The sequence below is a fragment of the Sesamum indicum genome, linkage group LG3, assembly GCF_000512975.1.
Source record: "Sesamum indicum cultivar Zhongzhi No. 13 linkage group LG3, S_indicum_v1.0, whole genome shotgun sequence".
In the NCBI taxonomy this organism is placed as follows: Eukaryota; Viridiplantae; Streptophyta; class Magnoliopsida; order Lamiales; family Pedaliaceae; genus Sesamum; species Sesamum indicum.
Window position 1 is genome coordinate 15773837 of NC_026147.1, and position 17784 is coordinate 15791620.

The 17784-nt window shown below is 32.5% G+C and overlaps 2 protein-coding genes across 2 annotated transcripts in view; both read left to right on the forward strand.

The window, feature by feature from the left end:
- Window positions 1-8476, forward strand: part of LOC105158479 (protein NRT1/ PTR FAMILY 5.2) — a gene marked incomplete in the record, with an annotated part of 11153 nt that extends 2677 nt beyond the window's left edge. The window contains 3 exon segments of the mRNA XM_011075262.2: window positions 1-45; window positions 3877-4442; window positions 7555-8476. Of these exon segments, the coding sequence (XP_011073564.2) occupies window positions 1-45; window positions 3877-4442; window positions 7555-8434 (1491 nt within the window).
- Window positions 16772-17784, forward strand: part of LOC105158538 — a 5111-nt gene continuing 4098 nt past the window's right edge. Inside the window, exons 1-2 of the mRNA XM_020692508.1 lie at window positions 16772-17232; window positions 17314-17620. Coding sequence (XP_020548167.1) covers window positions 16772-17232; window positions 17314-17620 — 768 coding nt within the window. The remainder of the gene's footprint in view (window positions 17233-17313; window positions 17621-17784) is intronic.

Sequence of the window (17784 nt, forward strand, 5' to 3'; positions counted from 1 at the left end):
GGCCGCTACTGGACTTTTCTCATTGCTTCTGCAATCTATCTCTCGGTATGTCTCGTCAAAATTATATTTTTAATCCTATAACATAGAAATTTGATATTTTTTTAGTTTTTGTTCTATAGGAATTCTGAAATGATCTTAAAATTAAACAAAAATTGACATATTTGGTTCTCTACTTTACGGGATATTTAAAATGATTTTAAAAAATTGAGAAAGTTCGACACATTTAGTCCTATATTTTATGGGATTTATGGGATTAAATGTGTCGAGTTTTCTCAATTTTGAAACTATTTTGAAAATTTAATGAAGCATAAAACTAAATGTATTAAGTTTTTGGTAATTTTGATACCGTTTTGAAAATCTCATATAAAATTAAAAGTGTTGATCGCCTTCGCCTCTCACGCTTCTACATATATATATGTGTGTGTGTGTGTGTGTGTGTGTGTGTGTGTGGAAAAATAACATTTATGTCCCGCAAGTTAGTCCTTTTGTGATGTTGGTCCTATTGGTTTTGAACTCACTAAAATGTACAATTTTAATCACAAGCCTTAATTCTATTAGATTTCTAATGAAAAACAACCTTAATTTCCCCTCAACTCATGGCATGCACGTGCTGTTTCTGTAAAAAAATTAAGAGAGATTAAAATTTGAGACTAAAATTATTAATTTTTTAAAATTATAAAATACAATGTGGTGAGTTAAAAATTAATAACACCAAATAAATCACTTTATGAGACGGAAAATGTAAATTTTCCACATGTTATATATATATATATATATATATACACGGATACTGGATAGAGATAAAGTATACGTGACGTAGTATAGTTCCAAGTGTGATACGTATTGTGTTGGACATTTGTTTGTTATGCATTATTGCATTTCGTACAAGTGATTGCATCGTTAGACACATCGTGTCCGTAATTTTTTTATTCTCTTATAGGTTGAATTACAATTTTTTTTAATTCCATATAACTACAAATATTTTTTCACTTTTTTAGAAAATATACGTATCTTATATGATTTTAAGGTTCGTTTAACAACAAATTTATTTCGTTAAGCCCTTGTTAGGTTTACATCTAATTTTAATAGTGAACAACTAAAATTCTTTTGAAATATGAATTATATTTATATATATATTTTTAAATTTTTTTAAAATATTTTATGAACTAATATTCCTTATAGATTATTTATTTTACTTACCCGTATTTTTTTATATTTTTCAAACATATTTCTTTTTTATAATTTTTTTAAATAATTAGCTAAGGCAGAGTAGTGATTTGCACTTCACCGTCTAAAAGCTACACAATTATTTTTTATTTAAAAGAAATATTTATAATTTTTTAAATAACGAAAGGAATATTCATAATTAACGAAACTTAAAAAAAAGATAGTTGTGATTTGCCCTTTCTTATATTGTAGGTACGTACATTTTGAATTTCAAACATATATTTCAAAACTTTCCGCAAGCTATATTACATTATAGGTAAATTACAATTATCTCCTCTAATATTTGGACCATTTGACATAATTACGAATACTCATTCATTGTTGGGAAGCTACAAATCCCCTTGAAATGAAATATAATTGTGTAGCCCCTAAATGAAAATTACTATTTCACTTTTATTTTTTTCAAAAAAAGTTGAAAAAATATAAAATAAATTGAGGATGGGTAATAATCCATAAGGCATATTAATCCATAATAGAGGGTGGGTAAAGAAAATTAAAAAAATAATATAAAAATATAATTCATAATTCAAAAGGATATTTTGATCAGTTTACCACAAAAATTATATGAAAATCTAATAAAGGCAACGGAAACGACTGACTCGTTGTTAGATGAATATTAAAATTAGGAAAGTATTTATAATTTTTTAAATAATAAGAAAATATTTATAGTTATATTCAATTTCAAGAGAAGTAGTATATTATTATAATTGGGTAATTTAATACTTGAATGACTTGGTTTTGGAAAGTATATACTCTTATCTCTTTGGGGGGCTCAAAAATATTTAAACGTAATTTAAAGTCAGCAAGTAGTTGCACGCATTATTTTATCAACTTTAAATGCTCAATTATTAGTAATTTCAGTCCAATCTGCAAAATTTTGTTTATTATATTTACAATAAAAGCGACGTTTATATATGACGTCCACCACACGACTAATGTATATGACTTGAATTCACAAAATATAATAATGCAAAAATTATATTTTTCTTCTTCGAAATTTGATATATTATATATAAATTTTTTATAGTTTAGAAAATTATATTTGTACCTCTGAGGTTTGCTTCCGTCTAATAAATAATTTCTTGTATTAGTCAAATTCTTCGAATTTATTGATATTAACAAAAGAAAAGATTAAAAAACCACATTTACTACCGATTGATTTATTACTGATTTGTTGTAGGTCAGATAAATCTTTTTATGATCAAACTATTCTTATACATCTTCACACGTTAATGCTGTGAGGAGGTATATCTTCACCGCTATAAGAGTACTTTAGTCATCAAAAAATTATTTGACCTGCAATAAGTCAGTAATAAATCAATTAAGGTAAATATCAATTTTCATTTACTTGTTTTTATTACTATCAATAAATTCAATAAATTTTGATTAAAGGGAAAACTATTTGTTAGACTGATACAAATCTCAAAGGTATTATATGTACTACAAAAGTTATACCTTAGAGGAGGAAACTGTAATTATCCCTATAATAATTGATCTTTTTATAATTCATACACATATATAAATTATGCATATATGTAATTTGGTCAATTATGGCGATTATTGTTTACTTTGGTTGTATGACTAATGATGCAATTTTAGTTTGTTCAATCAGTTCCCAGTAGACTAAAATTCAAGTTTTCAACATGTCATACATGTTGTATATTAATTTAATTAGCACATAATTTTATAGGATATTCTGTTAAGAAAATAAAAACAAATAGATACATATTTACAACTTTATTCGTAAAAATAAATAATACCGAAAATTAGTCGACTCGTAATATATCTTAAAGAAAATAACTCTGATTTTCGAAGATAACATATTATTTACGAGGGTCTTCAAAAATAATATTTGATTTGGTACAATAGAGAGTACTAAAATATTTTTGAGCCATTAATTGCTAAAATGTTGTTTGAATTTTATTTTAGAGTTGGATTAAAATTTCACGATCTATACCATTTATTAAGACAGAAGAGTAAACCTAGAGTAGCAACTGGAGTTGACAAAATATGAATTATCTGTAGGAATAATTACATCGTCGTTTTGGATATTTATACGTAGGCTCCATATAGTTTGAAAAATTAAATTTAGTATTTTTCAAATTTGTTTATGTCAACAAATAGATCCATCCGTAAATAAAATTCACGAAAATTACTGACATCAGCAAAAGGTTGAATGAAATATATATTTGCTCCCAATTGACTTGTTACAAACTTATTGTATGTTTCCTATTGACTTGAACAGAAACAAACATTAAGGGTACTAGGTGTAATTTTTCAAATTATAGGGAATTTATATGTAATTGTACTAAAATTCTGAAAGGTGGAAGGTCTAATTATCCCTCACCTAAAATACCCTTAATCACACTTATAGTTTCTTTCACAAACTAACATATGTCTTAATTAATTAGTTTTATTAATAATTTTCTGTTGATACACATCTAAAATTAATTCATTTTATTAATTTTGATCAGTTATTCATTTCATCTTCATTATTTACCATTCAATTAAATAAATATAATAAAAAATTAAATTATGTACATATCTCGAATGCATTTTCATTGTTAATTTTAATAAAATTCTTTCTCTAATTAACAAAAAGAAAAAGGAAATCTTAATATTTTTCTCTTTTTGGACTTGAAAAAACAGGGAATGTCCCTCCTAACACTCTCAGTATCAGTAGATCCACTGAGGCCAGCTCCATGTTCAGATCCAACCGGTGCCAATTGCAAGAAGGCCACACCACTGCAACTGGCTGTGTTCTTTGGTGCACTCTACACATTGTCACTGGGCACCGGCGGAACGAAGCCCAACATCTCGACGATCGGGGCGGACCAGTTCGATGAGTTCGACCCCAAGGAGAAAGCTCACAAGCTCTCCTTCTTCAACTGGTGGATGTTCAGTATCTTCTTCGGTACGTTATTCGCAAACACGGTGCTTGTCTACATACAAGACAATGTCGGGTGGACCCTAGGGTACGGGCTCCCGACCGTTGGTCTGGCCATATCTATAGCCATATTCTTGGCTGGGACCCCATTTTATAGGCATAAGTTGCCCACGGGCAGCCCTTTTACTAAGATGGCTAAGGTCGTTGTGGCTGCACTACGAAAGTGGAGCGTGCCTATCCCCACCGACCCTAAAGAGCTGTACGAGCTTGATTTGGAGGAGTATGCTAAGAAAGGGAAGTATCGGATCGATTCTACGCCCACATTGAGGTTCGTCCTCGTATTTGAAATTATAGCTTTGATATTCTTTTTTGGAACTTGTGGAGTGAGTCATTAATTCGTAGTTGTCCAAATTAGGGGAAATAACAACTTTTTTCCCATATTTCAGGATCAACACATTTTTAGTTCACTTAATTATATAATTTTCATTAATGGTCCCATAAGTTACAAAAAAATAATATTTTAATCATTTCATCAAATTTCATTAATATTTTGAGATGGAAAGGCACATATGTGCTTAGCACGTGATTTTATCTAGAAAACTAAAGACTTAACGGCTATGTACTGGTAAGTGGTATTTTCCGTCAAAATATTAATGCAATTTAACGAAACAACTAAAAATAAAATTTTTTTATAATTTGTGGAATCATTCTCATAACTATGAAATGAAAAACACACAGACCCCAAATTACAGGACGTAAAATGCAACCTCCCCACAAAATAGTTAGTGACATCTATTATGGGGTCGATGATGGATCCCACGTAGTGTCATATTGTCAATGTTTAAGCGTGAAATGAAGAACCAAGCATTAGAAAACGAGTGATGGTCGTGATGGAGAAAGGGACAAAAGGAATGGAGGAATTGGACAGCATCTCAATTTTGGGTGGGTACGAGGTAGGTCCCGTTCACATGTTAGAGGGTGTCCCATTAAACTTATTTAAAAAGATTTCGTAAAAGATTTTTTAAAATTACAAGATATTAATAATTTTCTACTTTTTTTAATATTTGATTAAAATAAAATTACAAGATTATAAAATATTAGTATGAATACTTTTGTAATTGATATAATTAAATCAAAAGAATATGTTAAAACCTTAAAAATAAACCAAGAACATCTTATTATTTTTTTTAATAGAGTTTATAAACTTTTAACATTTTATTTTCGAATTTTATAAGTTCTTGTTCTAAAAAAATATATCAAACACTATTACACTGGGAAAAATTCAAGGACCCCCCGTGATTTTAGAAATATTCAAAAAAGCTCCTGTAAAAATTAAAGTATTAGTTACATTCCTTGTGATATAAAAAAAAAGTTAAAAAAGAATTCCTGAAGCCAAGGTTGGCACCACATGTGCGTTGACTGCAAAATTGGTCAGAAAAGTACATTTTTTGATATTTGTGCCCTTTTCTCAAATCTAATATATAATATTATATATATATTTTATAATAAATCTTAAAATAATATATAAATATTTATTAATAATAAAATATAATTTTATATGTAAATATATAATTATATTAATATTTTTAATATAATTATTTAATTAAATTATTTTTTAAAAAAACAGAAGCAGCAGTAGCTTCGAATAAGGGCGTGGCCGTGCCTTCCTCACCCAGCAGCGAAGGCGATCACCATCGCCCATCATAGGTGAGGGCGACAGGTGGGGCGTGGGGGCTAGGGGCTGGGGCGAGATTGGGACCTAGTGAGCGGTGGGGTGGGGGGTTTTATTATTATTTTTTAAAATAATAATTTTATTTTTTATAAATTATAATAATTCATATAATGTAATTTTGTCTAACATGTGACCCAACTCATTTTTTAAAGCCACATAGGACTAGAAACCACAAAAAAATATCCACTTGACATGTCCTGTCAATTTTTGATAAAAAATTAAATTTTCAGCCGCTGAAGGATTAAATTTCATTATTTTAAAACTTAATGGATTTATAAAAAATGGGTTCTATGGAGCATATTTAACGGACTAAAAACATACTTTTTTCTATATAAAATTTTGATATAAATAATTTTATACGTATATTTTAGTAGATGTATTTTTTCTATATAAAACTTTTCCTATAGATATTTTTTCTAAATAATTTTTATATATTATAGATATATTATAGGTATATTCTAATAGGCCTAATTTGATCAAGTTGACTAGGAGGGACATTTTAATCATTGTATCTAAAAAAATAGGTTTAAATTGATCAGGGGCAGCGGCGTGAGTCATTGTTCATAACATAAGGGTGATTTTTTATATTTAAGTTTTCACAAGAATTTTTTTACATTTTTTTATAACATAGGAGGTCAAAATTAATTTAATTCCTATAATATCATATAAACTTTCAGATATACTCTTTAAACTATTTTAGAAAAACCTAACACCGACAAAATGTGCGGACAACTGATCCCATGTCAGCTCAAAACCTCTAATTTCTTGATCACATTGGTCAAAGATCCATATCCACATTTGATTTTTGGGCGAAATTTTGATGTGATTTGTCAAATGGAATGCGATAACGTCTAGTTTCCTCCACCTTCATGTCCATGTCCTTCTAGGAAGTCTACTCTCAAGTGTCAACTTGCCATAATATCAAAATGGATTGAATTTTCAATGTTCAATTTTCTTACATCATTTATTTTAATTTTATATATACACACCATTTGTATAATTTTATCGCAAATAAAATAAACGACGTTTATAAAAGTTGTGTTGGTATATTAAATAGAATAAATTGATTAAATTGCACTTTTAGTTTTATAAAATAAAGAATTCAATAGTTTTAGTCCTGTTTTATAAAATTTTTTAAATGATCACAAAATTAACTTTTTTTTGACAATTTAGTCTTTTGTTTTACAAAATTTTTAAAATGATAAAAAATTTGAAAAAACTCGCCACATTTAGTCCTATGTTCAAGTTTCAATAAAAAATATAGATGACAAGACTACGTGTAATGTAGGTGTTCGTTAGCTTGGCTTCTCATACAACTGATGCGCAGGCGCATTGCACTGCCCTTATCGTCTATTTTTTACTACGGAAACTTGAACATTACACTAAATGTGTCAAGTTTTCTCGATTTTGGCACCGTTTTAAAAATTTCGTAAAATAAAAGACTAAATATGTCGAGTTTTCTTAATTTTAATACTATTTTAAGATTTTGCAAAATAGAGAATTGAAAATATTATCTCCAATCTTGTAAAACTAAAAGTGTAATTTGGTCGGATTAAAAGATACAAGAAGACTTGAAATAGAAAACAGCCAATTCGATATACAAACTTCTTCAAGAACAGATTGAGCACTGATTTTTGCATTGTTTTGCTGCATTCAGACAACCTTAGTTCTTGTGAACTTGACATTTTCCGTGCCTAAATTCATGCAGGTTCCTCAACAAAGCCTGTGTGAAAACAGGTTCCACCAGCCCCTGGATGCTGTGCTCAGTCACACAAGTCGAAGAAACCAAGCAAATGCTGAGAATGATCCCGGTTCTGATAGCCACCTTCGTCCCAAGCACGATGATAGCTCAAATCGGCACCCTTTTTGTCAAGCAAGGCACGACCCTCAACCGAAACATCCGCAACTTCAAGATCCCTCCCGCCAGCCTAGCCGGATTCGTCACCATATCCATGCTAATATCTGTCGTGCTGTACGACCGTTTCTTCGTGAAAATTCTTAAAAAATGGACAAAAAACCCTAGAGGCATCAGCCTTCTCCAGAGAATGGGAATTGGGCTGGTTTTTCACATAGTGATCATGGTAGTCGCCTCGTTGACAGAACGACATAGGCTCGATGTCGCCAGGGCCAACGGCCTGGTCGAGAATGGGAATCAGGTCCCATTGTCCATCTTTATTTTGCTGCCTCAGTTCGTACTAATGGGGACTGCTGATGCGTTCTTGGAGGTTGCCAAGATTGAGTTCTTCTACGACCAGGCGCCGGAGAGCATGAAGAGCTTAGGGACGTCGTATTCGATGGTTAGCCTTGGAGCTGGGAATTTCATCAGCAGCTTCCTGTTGTCCACAGTGTCGAAAATCACAAGGGGGGACGGGCACGAGGGGTGGATTCGGAACAACCTGAACGCGTCCCATTTGGACTATTACTATGCCTTCTTCGCGATATTGAACTTCTTGAACTTCCTCTTGTTCGTGGTTGTGGTCAGGGCTTATGTGTATAAGGCAGAAGTTTCAGACTCGATGAGAGTGCTTAGAGAGGAACTGGTGGCCTCAAGGCTAAAGGTGACTAATGAACAAGCAGTAACGAACTAGCAGTGATATGCCAAAGGCCCAAAGGAAACTATTGTTATAATGTAGTATTGTAGGCGTTGAGACAATGTCATTGATATGAACCAAGGGAAAAAGTGAAATATACTTCTTTTTTAACAGCTTAACGAGCTATCTGCAATAGCTTTATTTTGTAGCGGGAATATGGGGAAATTCTAATTCAAATTCGACTCGATTGAAGTTGAATTATTAATATGACAATTAGTGTAATACACTTATCGTATGATTGGTGTAAAGTTTATAAAATATGACCAATCATATAACAAGTATAATGCACTTGTTCAGTGATTAATTTGGTTCAACCAAATTTAATTCGGGTAAAAATTTTCTTGGGAAAACATATATGTTATAAAAAAATTAAAAGTTTAAGTTCTAGGGAAACTTGGGAGGGTTTGAAAATAAAGTTAGAGCATTTGGATAATGAGAAGCTTAATGAGTATAATTATACATGAAAATAATTTAATGGGTCTTTTAAAGTTTGGTGTAATTACATGTAAATCTCCTATGATTTAAAAAATTACATTTAGTACCTCAAAGTTTACTTCAATCTAACAAATAAGTCCCTCTGTTTGTCAAAATTCACTAAATTTGTTGATATTAACAAAACACCTAAATGAAAATTGATATTTACTCTCGATTGACTTATTGCAGGTCAAATAATTTTTTTCGACTAAACTACCCTTATAACGATGAATATATACTTTCTCACATGCATTAACGTGTGAAGAGGTATGGGGGTAATTTGATCATGAAAATATTTATTTGACCTGCAATAAGTCAGTAATAAGTTAATTGGAGGTAAATTTAGATTTTTTTTTTCAAATTTTTTGTTAATATCAACAAATTCGGTGAATTTTGACTAATGGAGGAACTTATTTGTTAAACGAAAGTAAACCTCAGAGATGATAAATGTAATTTCCCAAACAACAAAGAATCTACGTACAACAAAATTTCAGAGGAGGAATGTAATTATCCCTAATTTAATACAATGGTAAAAGGTAAATAGTTATATATAAAACTTCAAAAGGCCGCAACTCATAATAATTGATCAAAAAGCTATTAATATCAAGTAAGATACATAATATTATTTTGTATTTTGATGAAATAAATGGAATACTAATTTCCGTTCACCTGAAATAGCATGTGCAAAAACTATCGATCATTGTGGTTCAATAGTTAAAGTTAAACATTGTCAAATCCATGATGTAGTTGTTAAGGTATTTGGTGAGACTAAATATATATCCTAATTTGTGTGTTGATTTTGACGTGGTTACGACCTTGATTCTTGAAGATAACAAGTCAGCTATAGAACCTTGGTCGGTACACATGGTGCACACACAATTTTTCCTGATAGATCTATAGGGTGGCACCCTACTTCGCATTTTTTTAACCAAAAAAAGAAAAAAAACCCAAAAGAAAGGATTTAATGTAATTTTGATTCTCTATCTTTAGGGGTTTGGCAATTTGGTCATTTATCTTTTTGGTATGGCAATTTAGTCATGTATCTTCTTAAATATTCACGATTTTGATCCTTTAGCCGAATTAAGTCAAATTAATGCTCATTTTGCCATTCTATTGAGAAAACCCCTTATTGTCCATTCACATGCTCTTAGTTTGACCCAATCGAAATAAAATTAAGCCTCTATAAAATCATACCGTATTTCGACGGTCTTGTTTTCAGGTATTCCAAGTCTTCGATTTTAAAGACTTCCTCCAACCATACTACCACAACAGATAGTTTGCAAGCACTTAACTCCAACAGACAACACAATCTTATTTCGTTTTCTACCTTAGAGCATAGAAAGTACTCTGATATAGAGACTGAATAATATTTTTGGATGAACAAGTGGAACAGATTAATTTATTCAAGATAATTTGAAATATTACTTAGATACCTCTTCTCTATAGGAGGAAACAACTATTTAGCCTCTCATAGGACTATACTTGTTGGGGAAAGCCCCATAAACTGAAAATTTTGTACACAAGAATTTGAAAGACTCAAAATATTATCTATTGAAGAGTTGGAGAAGTTTTCTGATGGCCTCTATTTGCTTCATTGCATTCTTATTTATAACTATCCGCGGACTTCAAACACAAATTTCAAACTAATTCTTTTATGACATCATTGCGTTCATTATCTCTTTGTCTTTTTTGGATGACGTCATTGAGTTCATCATCCCCACGTCCTTTCCAGCTGTTGGCAATAATGGATTGTCGTTCATGTGCTTGTTAGCTGGCTTTTTTTGCTTTTTGATTGTTGGCCTTTGTCATTTTCTGCCGACAACTCTTGTTTTTAAATTTTACATTCTAGGATTTTTACCTCATCTTGTAAAATTTTTTTCTTTTACCCTTGTCATGTTTTAGTTCGTGTTACTTTTGGGTTACCCGAATTTTAGTCCCCAGCAGGAGCTTTTCTTGTTTGTCACAGCAAGGGCATACATGTCTTCATCCTCGTAGCTTCAGTTGTAGGCAACTTACTCCCATATTAGCATTATCTTTTTCTCAAACAAGCTCTTCACAAACTCGGTGCACGTCCTTGTCAAGGAGTTTAACAGAAATGATCCATTTAATTTATCTGAAAAACTTTTAGATGGATACTTGATTTTGTCCATCTCCGTAAGATAGACCCATAATCTCTAAGCTCTTCTGGTAAAAATATCATCTTCACTTATAGATGATATCAGTGGAGCTTCTCTTGAGATAGTTTTGATTTTGTTGAAAACCACCAACATCTGGTTTCTACAGTTTGATGAAATGAAATGCTGGATGAGACCCTTTTCATGTGGTTTCTGGAGCTACTGAAATGAATTTTAACTCCAAAATATCTCCTCTTTCAAGTGGGGGTTATTTTGATCCACTTCAGAAGCTTTGAAATTTTTGAAAAACTTGGTGACATAGTATGAACCAAAGCCAAGACTGAAATAATACCATTCTCTCACATTTTCTGGTTTAGACCCCTCTAGCATCCAGACTCAATTGTATTTTTCGAATATTTCGATTATGGTTTTGCCGGGTTCACTGTTTTGCAAGAAATTAATTTTTCCTAGATTTGCTGATATACCTGCCAAGCAAAAGATGAAGATATCAAATTGTTACTATTAACCTTAGATGTACCGGTCATTGGCATAAAAGGCTAATATCTCCATCTTTAATTCTAGATGTGTTGGGTTGACTTGAATCATCAGGAGTTTGCACTTCTTGTGACTTAATTGTTGCCTTTTTACAAGAGTCTGGTGATGGCCTCATGGAAGCGGTACTTGAATCCACCGCTATAGGTGTAGAGCCCTGTACTATAATTGGAGGTTTAAAGTTCTGCTTTCTCAACTCGCTAGTCATCACTTAGGGCAATGTCTTCCCAATTAGTTTCATGAGATCATTCTATAGTGAGCTAGAAGCCAGCAAGGTACGACAAGAGTGAGCTAGAAGCCAGAAAGGTACTCCTTGTCGCGATCTAAACCGTGTCAAAATCTGCTTTTTGAGCTTGATCAGCTATTTGGGCTTTCACCGTTAGCTGTCCAAACTTCTTATCAAGCTACTCAAGATTTTCTCTAAGATATCTAATCCTTAAAATGGTGGAGTTTGTTTTAGATGCCTCCAACTCTTGTCAAAAAAATCTGTAAGAATATTTTCATGAGATTTTATAATGGCAGTACTATAACAATACTATTGGCATTCTGCTTGCCATATGACAATACGTGCCTTCACAATTTTGATTCTAACTTATTTTTTAAAAAAGCTTTAACATTTGTATTATTAACTTTCAATGTAAATATTTAGCAAGTAAAAATAAAGGCCATTTCTTGAATACCTTCCAAACTGCAAATAACTCTTTATCATTGATGTGTCAAATTTGGGCTTATTGTTTAGTGAACAACCCTCCTATTTATCTACATGGTTATTTATTACTAAACGTCTTTTTTGTGAGCAAGGTTGTCCATCAATAGTTATTGGCATCTATATAGACTGTCAATTTGTCCTCCTGTGGAATAACAAGTTTGGGCAGGTTATTGCAAACCTGTTTTAGCTTATGAACCTTTGCATATGAATTTCCTCCCATTTTCACTTTGAACTCTCCGTTTCTTTCAAGAGTGGTTAGAAATCCTTCCTGTACTTCGCAAGATCCTTGATAAGATTCTTGCAAAATTAACAACTCTCAAGAAGCTTTGAAGTTGCTTCTTATCTTTCAAGATATCAGGAAAATTACTAATCTTTTCCATAATATGCTCTTATAACTCAATCCCTATTTTATCAATAAAATTTTTTAAAAATTCAATTTTATTGTGGCTATAGTAGTTTTTCTTTTCAGAAACTACCGAACCTTTCATATGGCATGTATCAGAAAATATTTCAAGATGTTTAATATGCTTTTACATATTTTTTGATGCAATTAATATGTCCTCAATGTAGACAAACATAAACTCAATATAGTCTTTAAAAAGATTATCCGTTTTTTTTTAAAAATATTAGGGGTGCATTAGCAAGTCCCATTGGAAGCACGTTCCAGATATATTGTCCCTGTGGTATGGAGAATGTAATAAACTTCTTTGGTTCACTCTCCATTTTTATCTGATAAAAACCATATTTGCAATCGAATTTAGAAAATACTTTTTCACCTTTAATGCATCAATTAGGTGCTTTATGCTAGAAATGTAATAACCATCAAATTCTAATATTCGATTAAAACCCTAATAGTTAATTACCAACCTGAGCTTACCTCTCAAATTTCATCATGATTCCTTACCAGAAAATCAGGGCTAATGTAGGCAAAGACTCCAGGCTCTATGAGTTTAAGCTTGATATGCTCCTTAATAATTTCCTACATATCTTTCTTATCATTTATGTTCATTTGAATAGGCTTGTATCGAACATATTTGTACTTTCATTCGTCTTTGACTTTTAGAGTAGTTTCAATCTTATTCCTATCCTACCATGCAAGAGGGTTCTCACTGAAATTTTTCTGGATGAGTCTCTTGATATTTTCTCGTGATAGCCTGCTCTCCTCGCTTATGTCCAGTGACTTTATCTCCTATAGTGCTTCTTTGAGGTTCCTAATATCTTCTTTAGAAACCTTATTGAAACTATCGCTATCACTTAGACCCTGTTGCCTGAAAGACAAAAAAGCTATACCAAATTTTCTCTTATCTTGTATTTTGGGATGAGGTAATTTGGCCTTGTCATAATCACCATATTTGTTCCGAAATTTATGGGCATTATCCTGTTAAATGCCTTTTCTCTTTGCAAAACCTATATCTAACTACTATAGTTAGTAGTAAATCTCAACTAATTTCTATTGTTATCCTATATATATATTTTTCCAAAGGTTTGGATAAAATCATTTTCCAACAAAATATCTGCACTTGTAACATGAAAATAGATAGGAGTTTTTACCCTGTACCAAGATGTTTCAAATATTCCTCCATTTATGATCTTTACTTATTGTATTCCTTCCTACATTAACGGATAAGGTTTCTATAGTTTCTAGAGTGAAAACTCCAGGTTTTGTTGTGCAAAATTCTGATCCAGAATCAATATAAACTGCAAAATATTCTGTCTTATATTGATCATATAATATATCAATAGATATGTATATAGAAAAGGGACTGGTCATTCAGTCCTTATGGTAACCCCATCAAGACTGAATTCCATACCGTTACCTTTTTTTTCCTCATGATTTATGATCTTCGAGAAAGCATAACCTCAAAGTCATATTCCCATTTTCTTGTCCTGCAACACATGCAATCATGACCTCATGACCTGCTATTTCTAGCATGTCTTCATATTTATCAATAATAGGTTGCTGCAAATGATATAAGTTATCACAAGAAAAATAATTTTCTTTCTCAGTGATGTCAAATGTAACTTGAATTTCTTTCCAACCTTCAGGACATCTAAATTTTACATTATCTACCCGAATTGACTAAGGAGTTAAAGCTTTTAACAACTCTTTCTCCCTTCCTTTATAGCTTGTAATCCTATCTTCCGAAAATGGCATCCTGCTACTAAACTCAATTCTAGAGCTAAGTGTTCGATCTAAAACTGGGCGATCCTTTATAACGATATCAACACCACCTATTTTAGGTACCCAAATTGGATCTGGTGTCATTACCTTGGCAAATTCTTTGAAAATTAGTAATCTCAATATATTCTTTTCTAATAAACAAACCAGAAAGATGTATATGGAAAAGGTATACACTATTCTATAAGTTGTAGAATATGGTATATTTCCTTCTTTCATAAGATCTTTTCTCTTGAAATCCCGGTGAAGGGTCAAGGCACGACTGAAATATTGGCCAGGTAGGTTGTATGCAATCCTAGGGCGAATATTGAACATTAATTTTTCTACATAAAAATTATTATCATTGTTCTAAGACATCCATCTCTTAGGTTGTTGATTCTTCCATCCATTATACATAAATGTATTTCTGAATTAATCCATTCTTTAAAAATTTCTTTTATTACTACTTTAATAGTTCCTAAGTGGATCCATTATATAGTAACAACTACTTTTTCTTAGAGCTTTTACTTAATTCTTGAAGAATTTCTTCCTTATGAATAAGTTGCATTTCCATCACACTACCAGTAAGTTCCATAGAAATAACAAACTCATCTGAATTTACTTTGTAGATTATGTGATGTTTTCTCTGGTTCAATCCTATATGGTTGAGGACTCTACCGATTCCTCCAATCCTAAATCCATCATATGGGCTGAGATTGAGGTTTTGATGCATTATTCTTTTCATGGTTTTGTTTGTCATCCTTGAAAAATCCTGACAGGCTTTTAGAGGAAGCCCATCTCCTTTGTTGTAATTTTCTAACTCAGTTGAAGATCCATCAGAATTAGTCTCTATTTCTTTTTCATAGACGCTTTCATTTGAAGAAAGGTCTTTGAATTGGTATATGAGTACCAAATCGCCATCGTAGACTGCATCTAGGTTATCATCTATGGCCTCAAATTTTTGTAATTCACCATATTTCTACGAGCAGTCTTGATAACTCTGCAATTATAATGATTTTATAGCAATTTAATCTTCCTTTTTTAAGCCAAAATATTCCTAATTATGTGATTTTATTGCATATTCAGCAAAAAGGAAGATTACAAGGACGTTTCTGCAAAATTGACAAAGTGCGCCCACGCTTAATGGAGTAGTCAACTCGGGATAAGGATAAGCACGAACGATTCTCCTAAGAGATAAAGGAATCAAGTGTTTAGATTTAGAAAGGATTCTTTTAAGCTTATCTTTTGTAATCTTTTTACCTTTTTTAGAGTTTATCACATATCTATCCCCCCACTACGTCTAGATTCGTAGGGAACTTTTATTATAAATAGGGGGGATCTCTTCATTAGAAGACATTCAGTTTTTATCTTAGAACTCTATAGAATTCTCTGTTCATCTCTTCTCTTTTATTTTATTTTACTACCGGAATTAATGGAATTCCACTTTATAGTGTGTTCTTCCATTAATATGTCCGGCTAAATTCCCTATTTTCTGGTTAAGGTATGGTGATTGCTTGATTCCCGTTATGTTGTGAGATCTAATCTGCGTTCTACACTTGTCAAACAAATATTCATGTTATTCTCTGTGCTTAAATTACAAACGTCTGATTTATGAATGATTCGGCCGGTTGTTCATTATCAAGAAGGTTTGCTTAGCTAATTGAACTTTATAAATCCGTGTAATTGTTTATTTAGTTCAATACTTAGTGGCAACGTAGCATGATTAGTTATGTCATAGTATTTAATTATGTTATGGGGAATGCATGATCTAGTTTAAACGAATTGTCCTCGTAGGAGTTTGTTGATTAGAATCAGGCCTTTCTAATTCTTAATGCTGTTAATAGATTAAATCTTGTGGACGTTCCCAAGGTTGTCTGTTAATTAGAGATCTAGTCAACGGTCGTACCTTGGCTAACGAAAAGGTAAGGAAAGGTGAGGTTGTTAGGTCGTACCAACGACCATAACTGGTTTATTTGTCCATACATGTGTTATTCTTGCATCAATGATCAACTCACGAGAATCAAGCATAATCCTAGCCTTAACCGGAAAATCTCCCTCATATATCTCCACCAGGTATTTTTAATTATTTATTTAGTTTTCAATCGCTTCTTTTTATCATCAATCTCCCCCCATTATTTTCTATTTTTCTCAAAGAAATCAACTTAAAGCCAATCTCTGTGGATCGACCCTACTCCCACTTTCACAAGTGTAGTAGGAATTATTTTTGGTGACTTCGACACTCATCAAATTTTGGCGCCGTTGCCGGGGATTGGCGTTTTTAAGTATATTTCTTTATTTTCTTTTATTACTTGATTTTATCACCATTGATGCCAAGGTCTTCTCGTACAGGTAAATTGGTATACGATCCGGAAATCGAAAAGACCGCACGAAGACTTCGTCGAGAGACTAAACAACAATTGGAAGGAACATCCGCTCCATACGAAGACGAAGAAGATATAACCTTGGAATTTGAAGAATCCCTAAGCGAATCCGAAGAAGAGACAATGGCTTTGATCCCTGAAAGATCGATCAATGACATGACGTCACCCGATCTAAACCAGCAGCCACTGTGCATTGAATACCCCGACTTAGAGGTAGATTTTGAACTGAAATCTGGATTAATTCATTTACTTCCTACCTTCCGTGGTCTCGCAGGTGAAGATCCACATAAGCATCTGAAGGAATTCCATGTGGTGTGTTCCGGAATGCGACCACAAGGCATAAGCGAGGAACAAGTCAAATTGAGAGCATTCCCCTTCTCTCTCGCCGATCAAGCGAAAGATTGGTTGTATCTCCTACCTTCAGGATCCATTACAAGATGGAACGATCTCAAAAAATAGTTCCTTGAGAAATACTTTCCTGCCTCAAGAGCCACAACAATCCGGAAGGAGATCAGCGGAATTCGACAATTCGCGGGAGAAAGTCTTTTCGAATATTGGGAAAGATTCAATCGACTAGTGGAGAGTTTCCCCCACCATCAAATCCCGAATCACCTGTTGATCCAGTATTTCTATGAAGGTCTATCAAATATGGATAGAAAACTGATAGATGCGGCAAGTGGTGGAGCACTGTTCGACAAAACCCCCACCGAGGCGCGTAAACTAATCTCGACTATGGCATCCAACACGCAACAATTTGGGGTTAGACATGATGATCCACCTAGGAAGAGCAACGAGGTAAGTAATCTTGAAGAACGTTTAAGTCAACTAACAACTGTTGTTGAAAAAGTTGTTGCAGATACTTACCAACAAGTCAAAGCGTGTGGTATTTGCACCTTAACGGGGCACGCAACCGACATGTGCCCAACTCTTCAAGAATCAACTACCGAACATGCCGACGC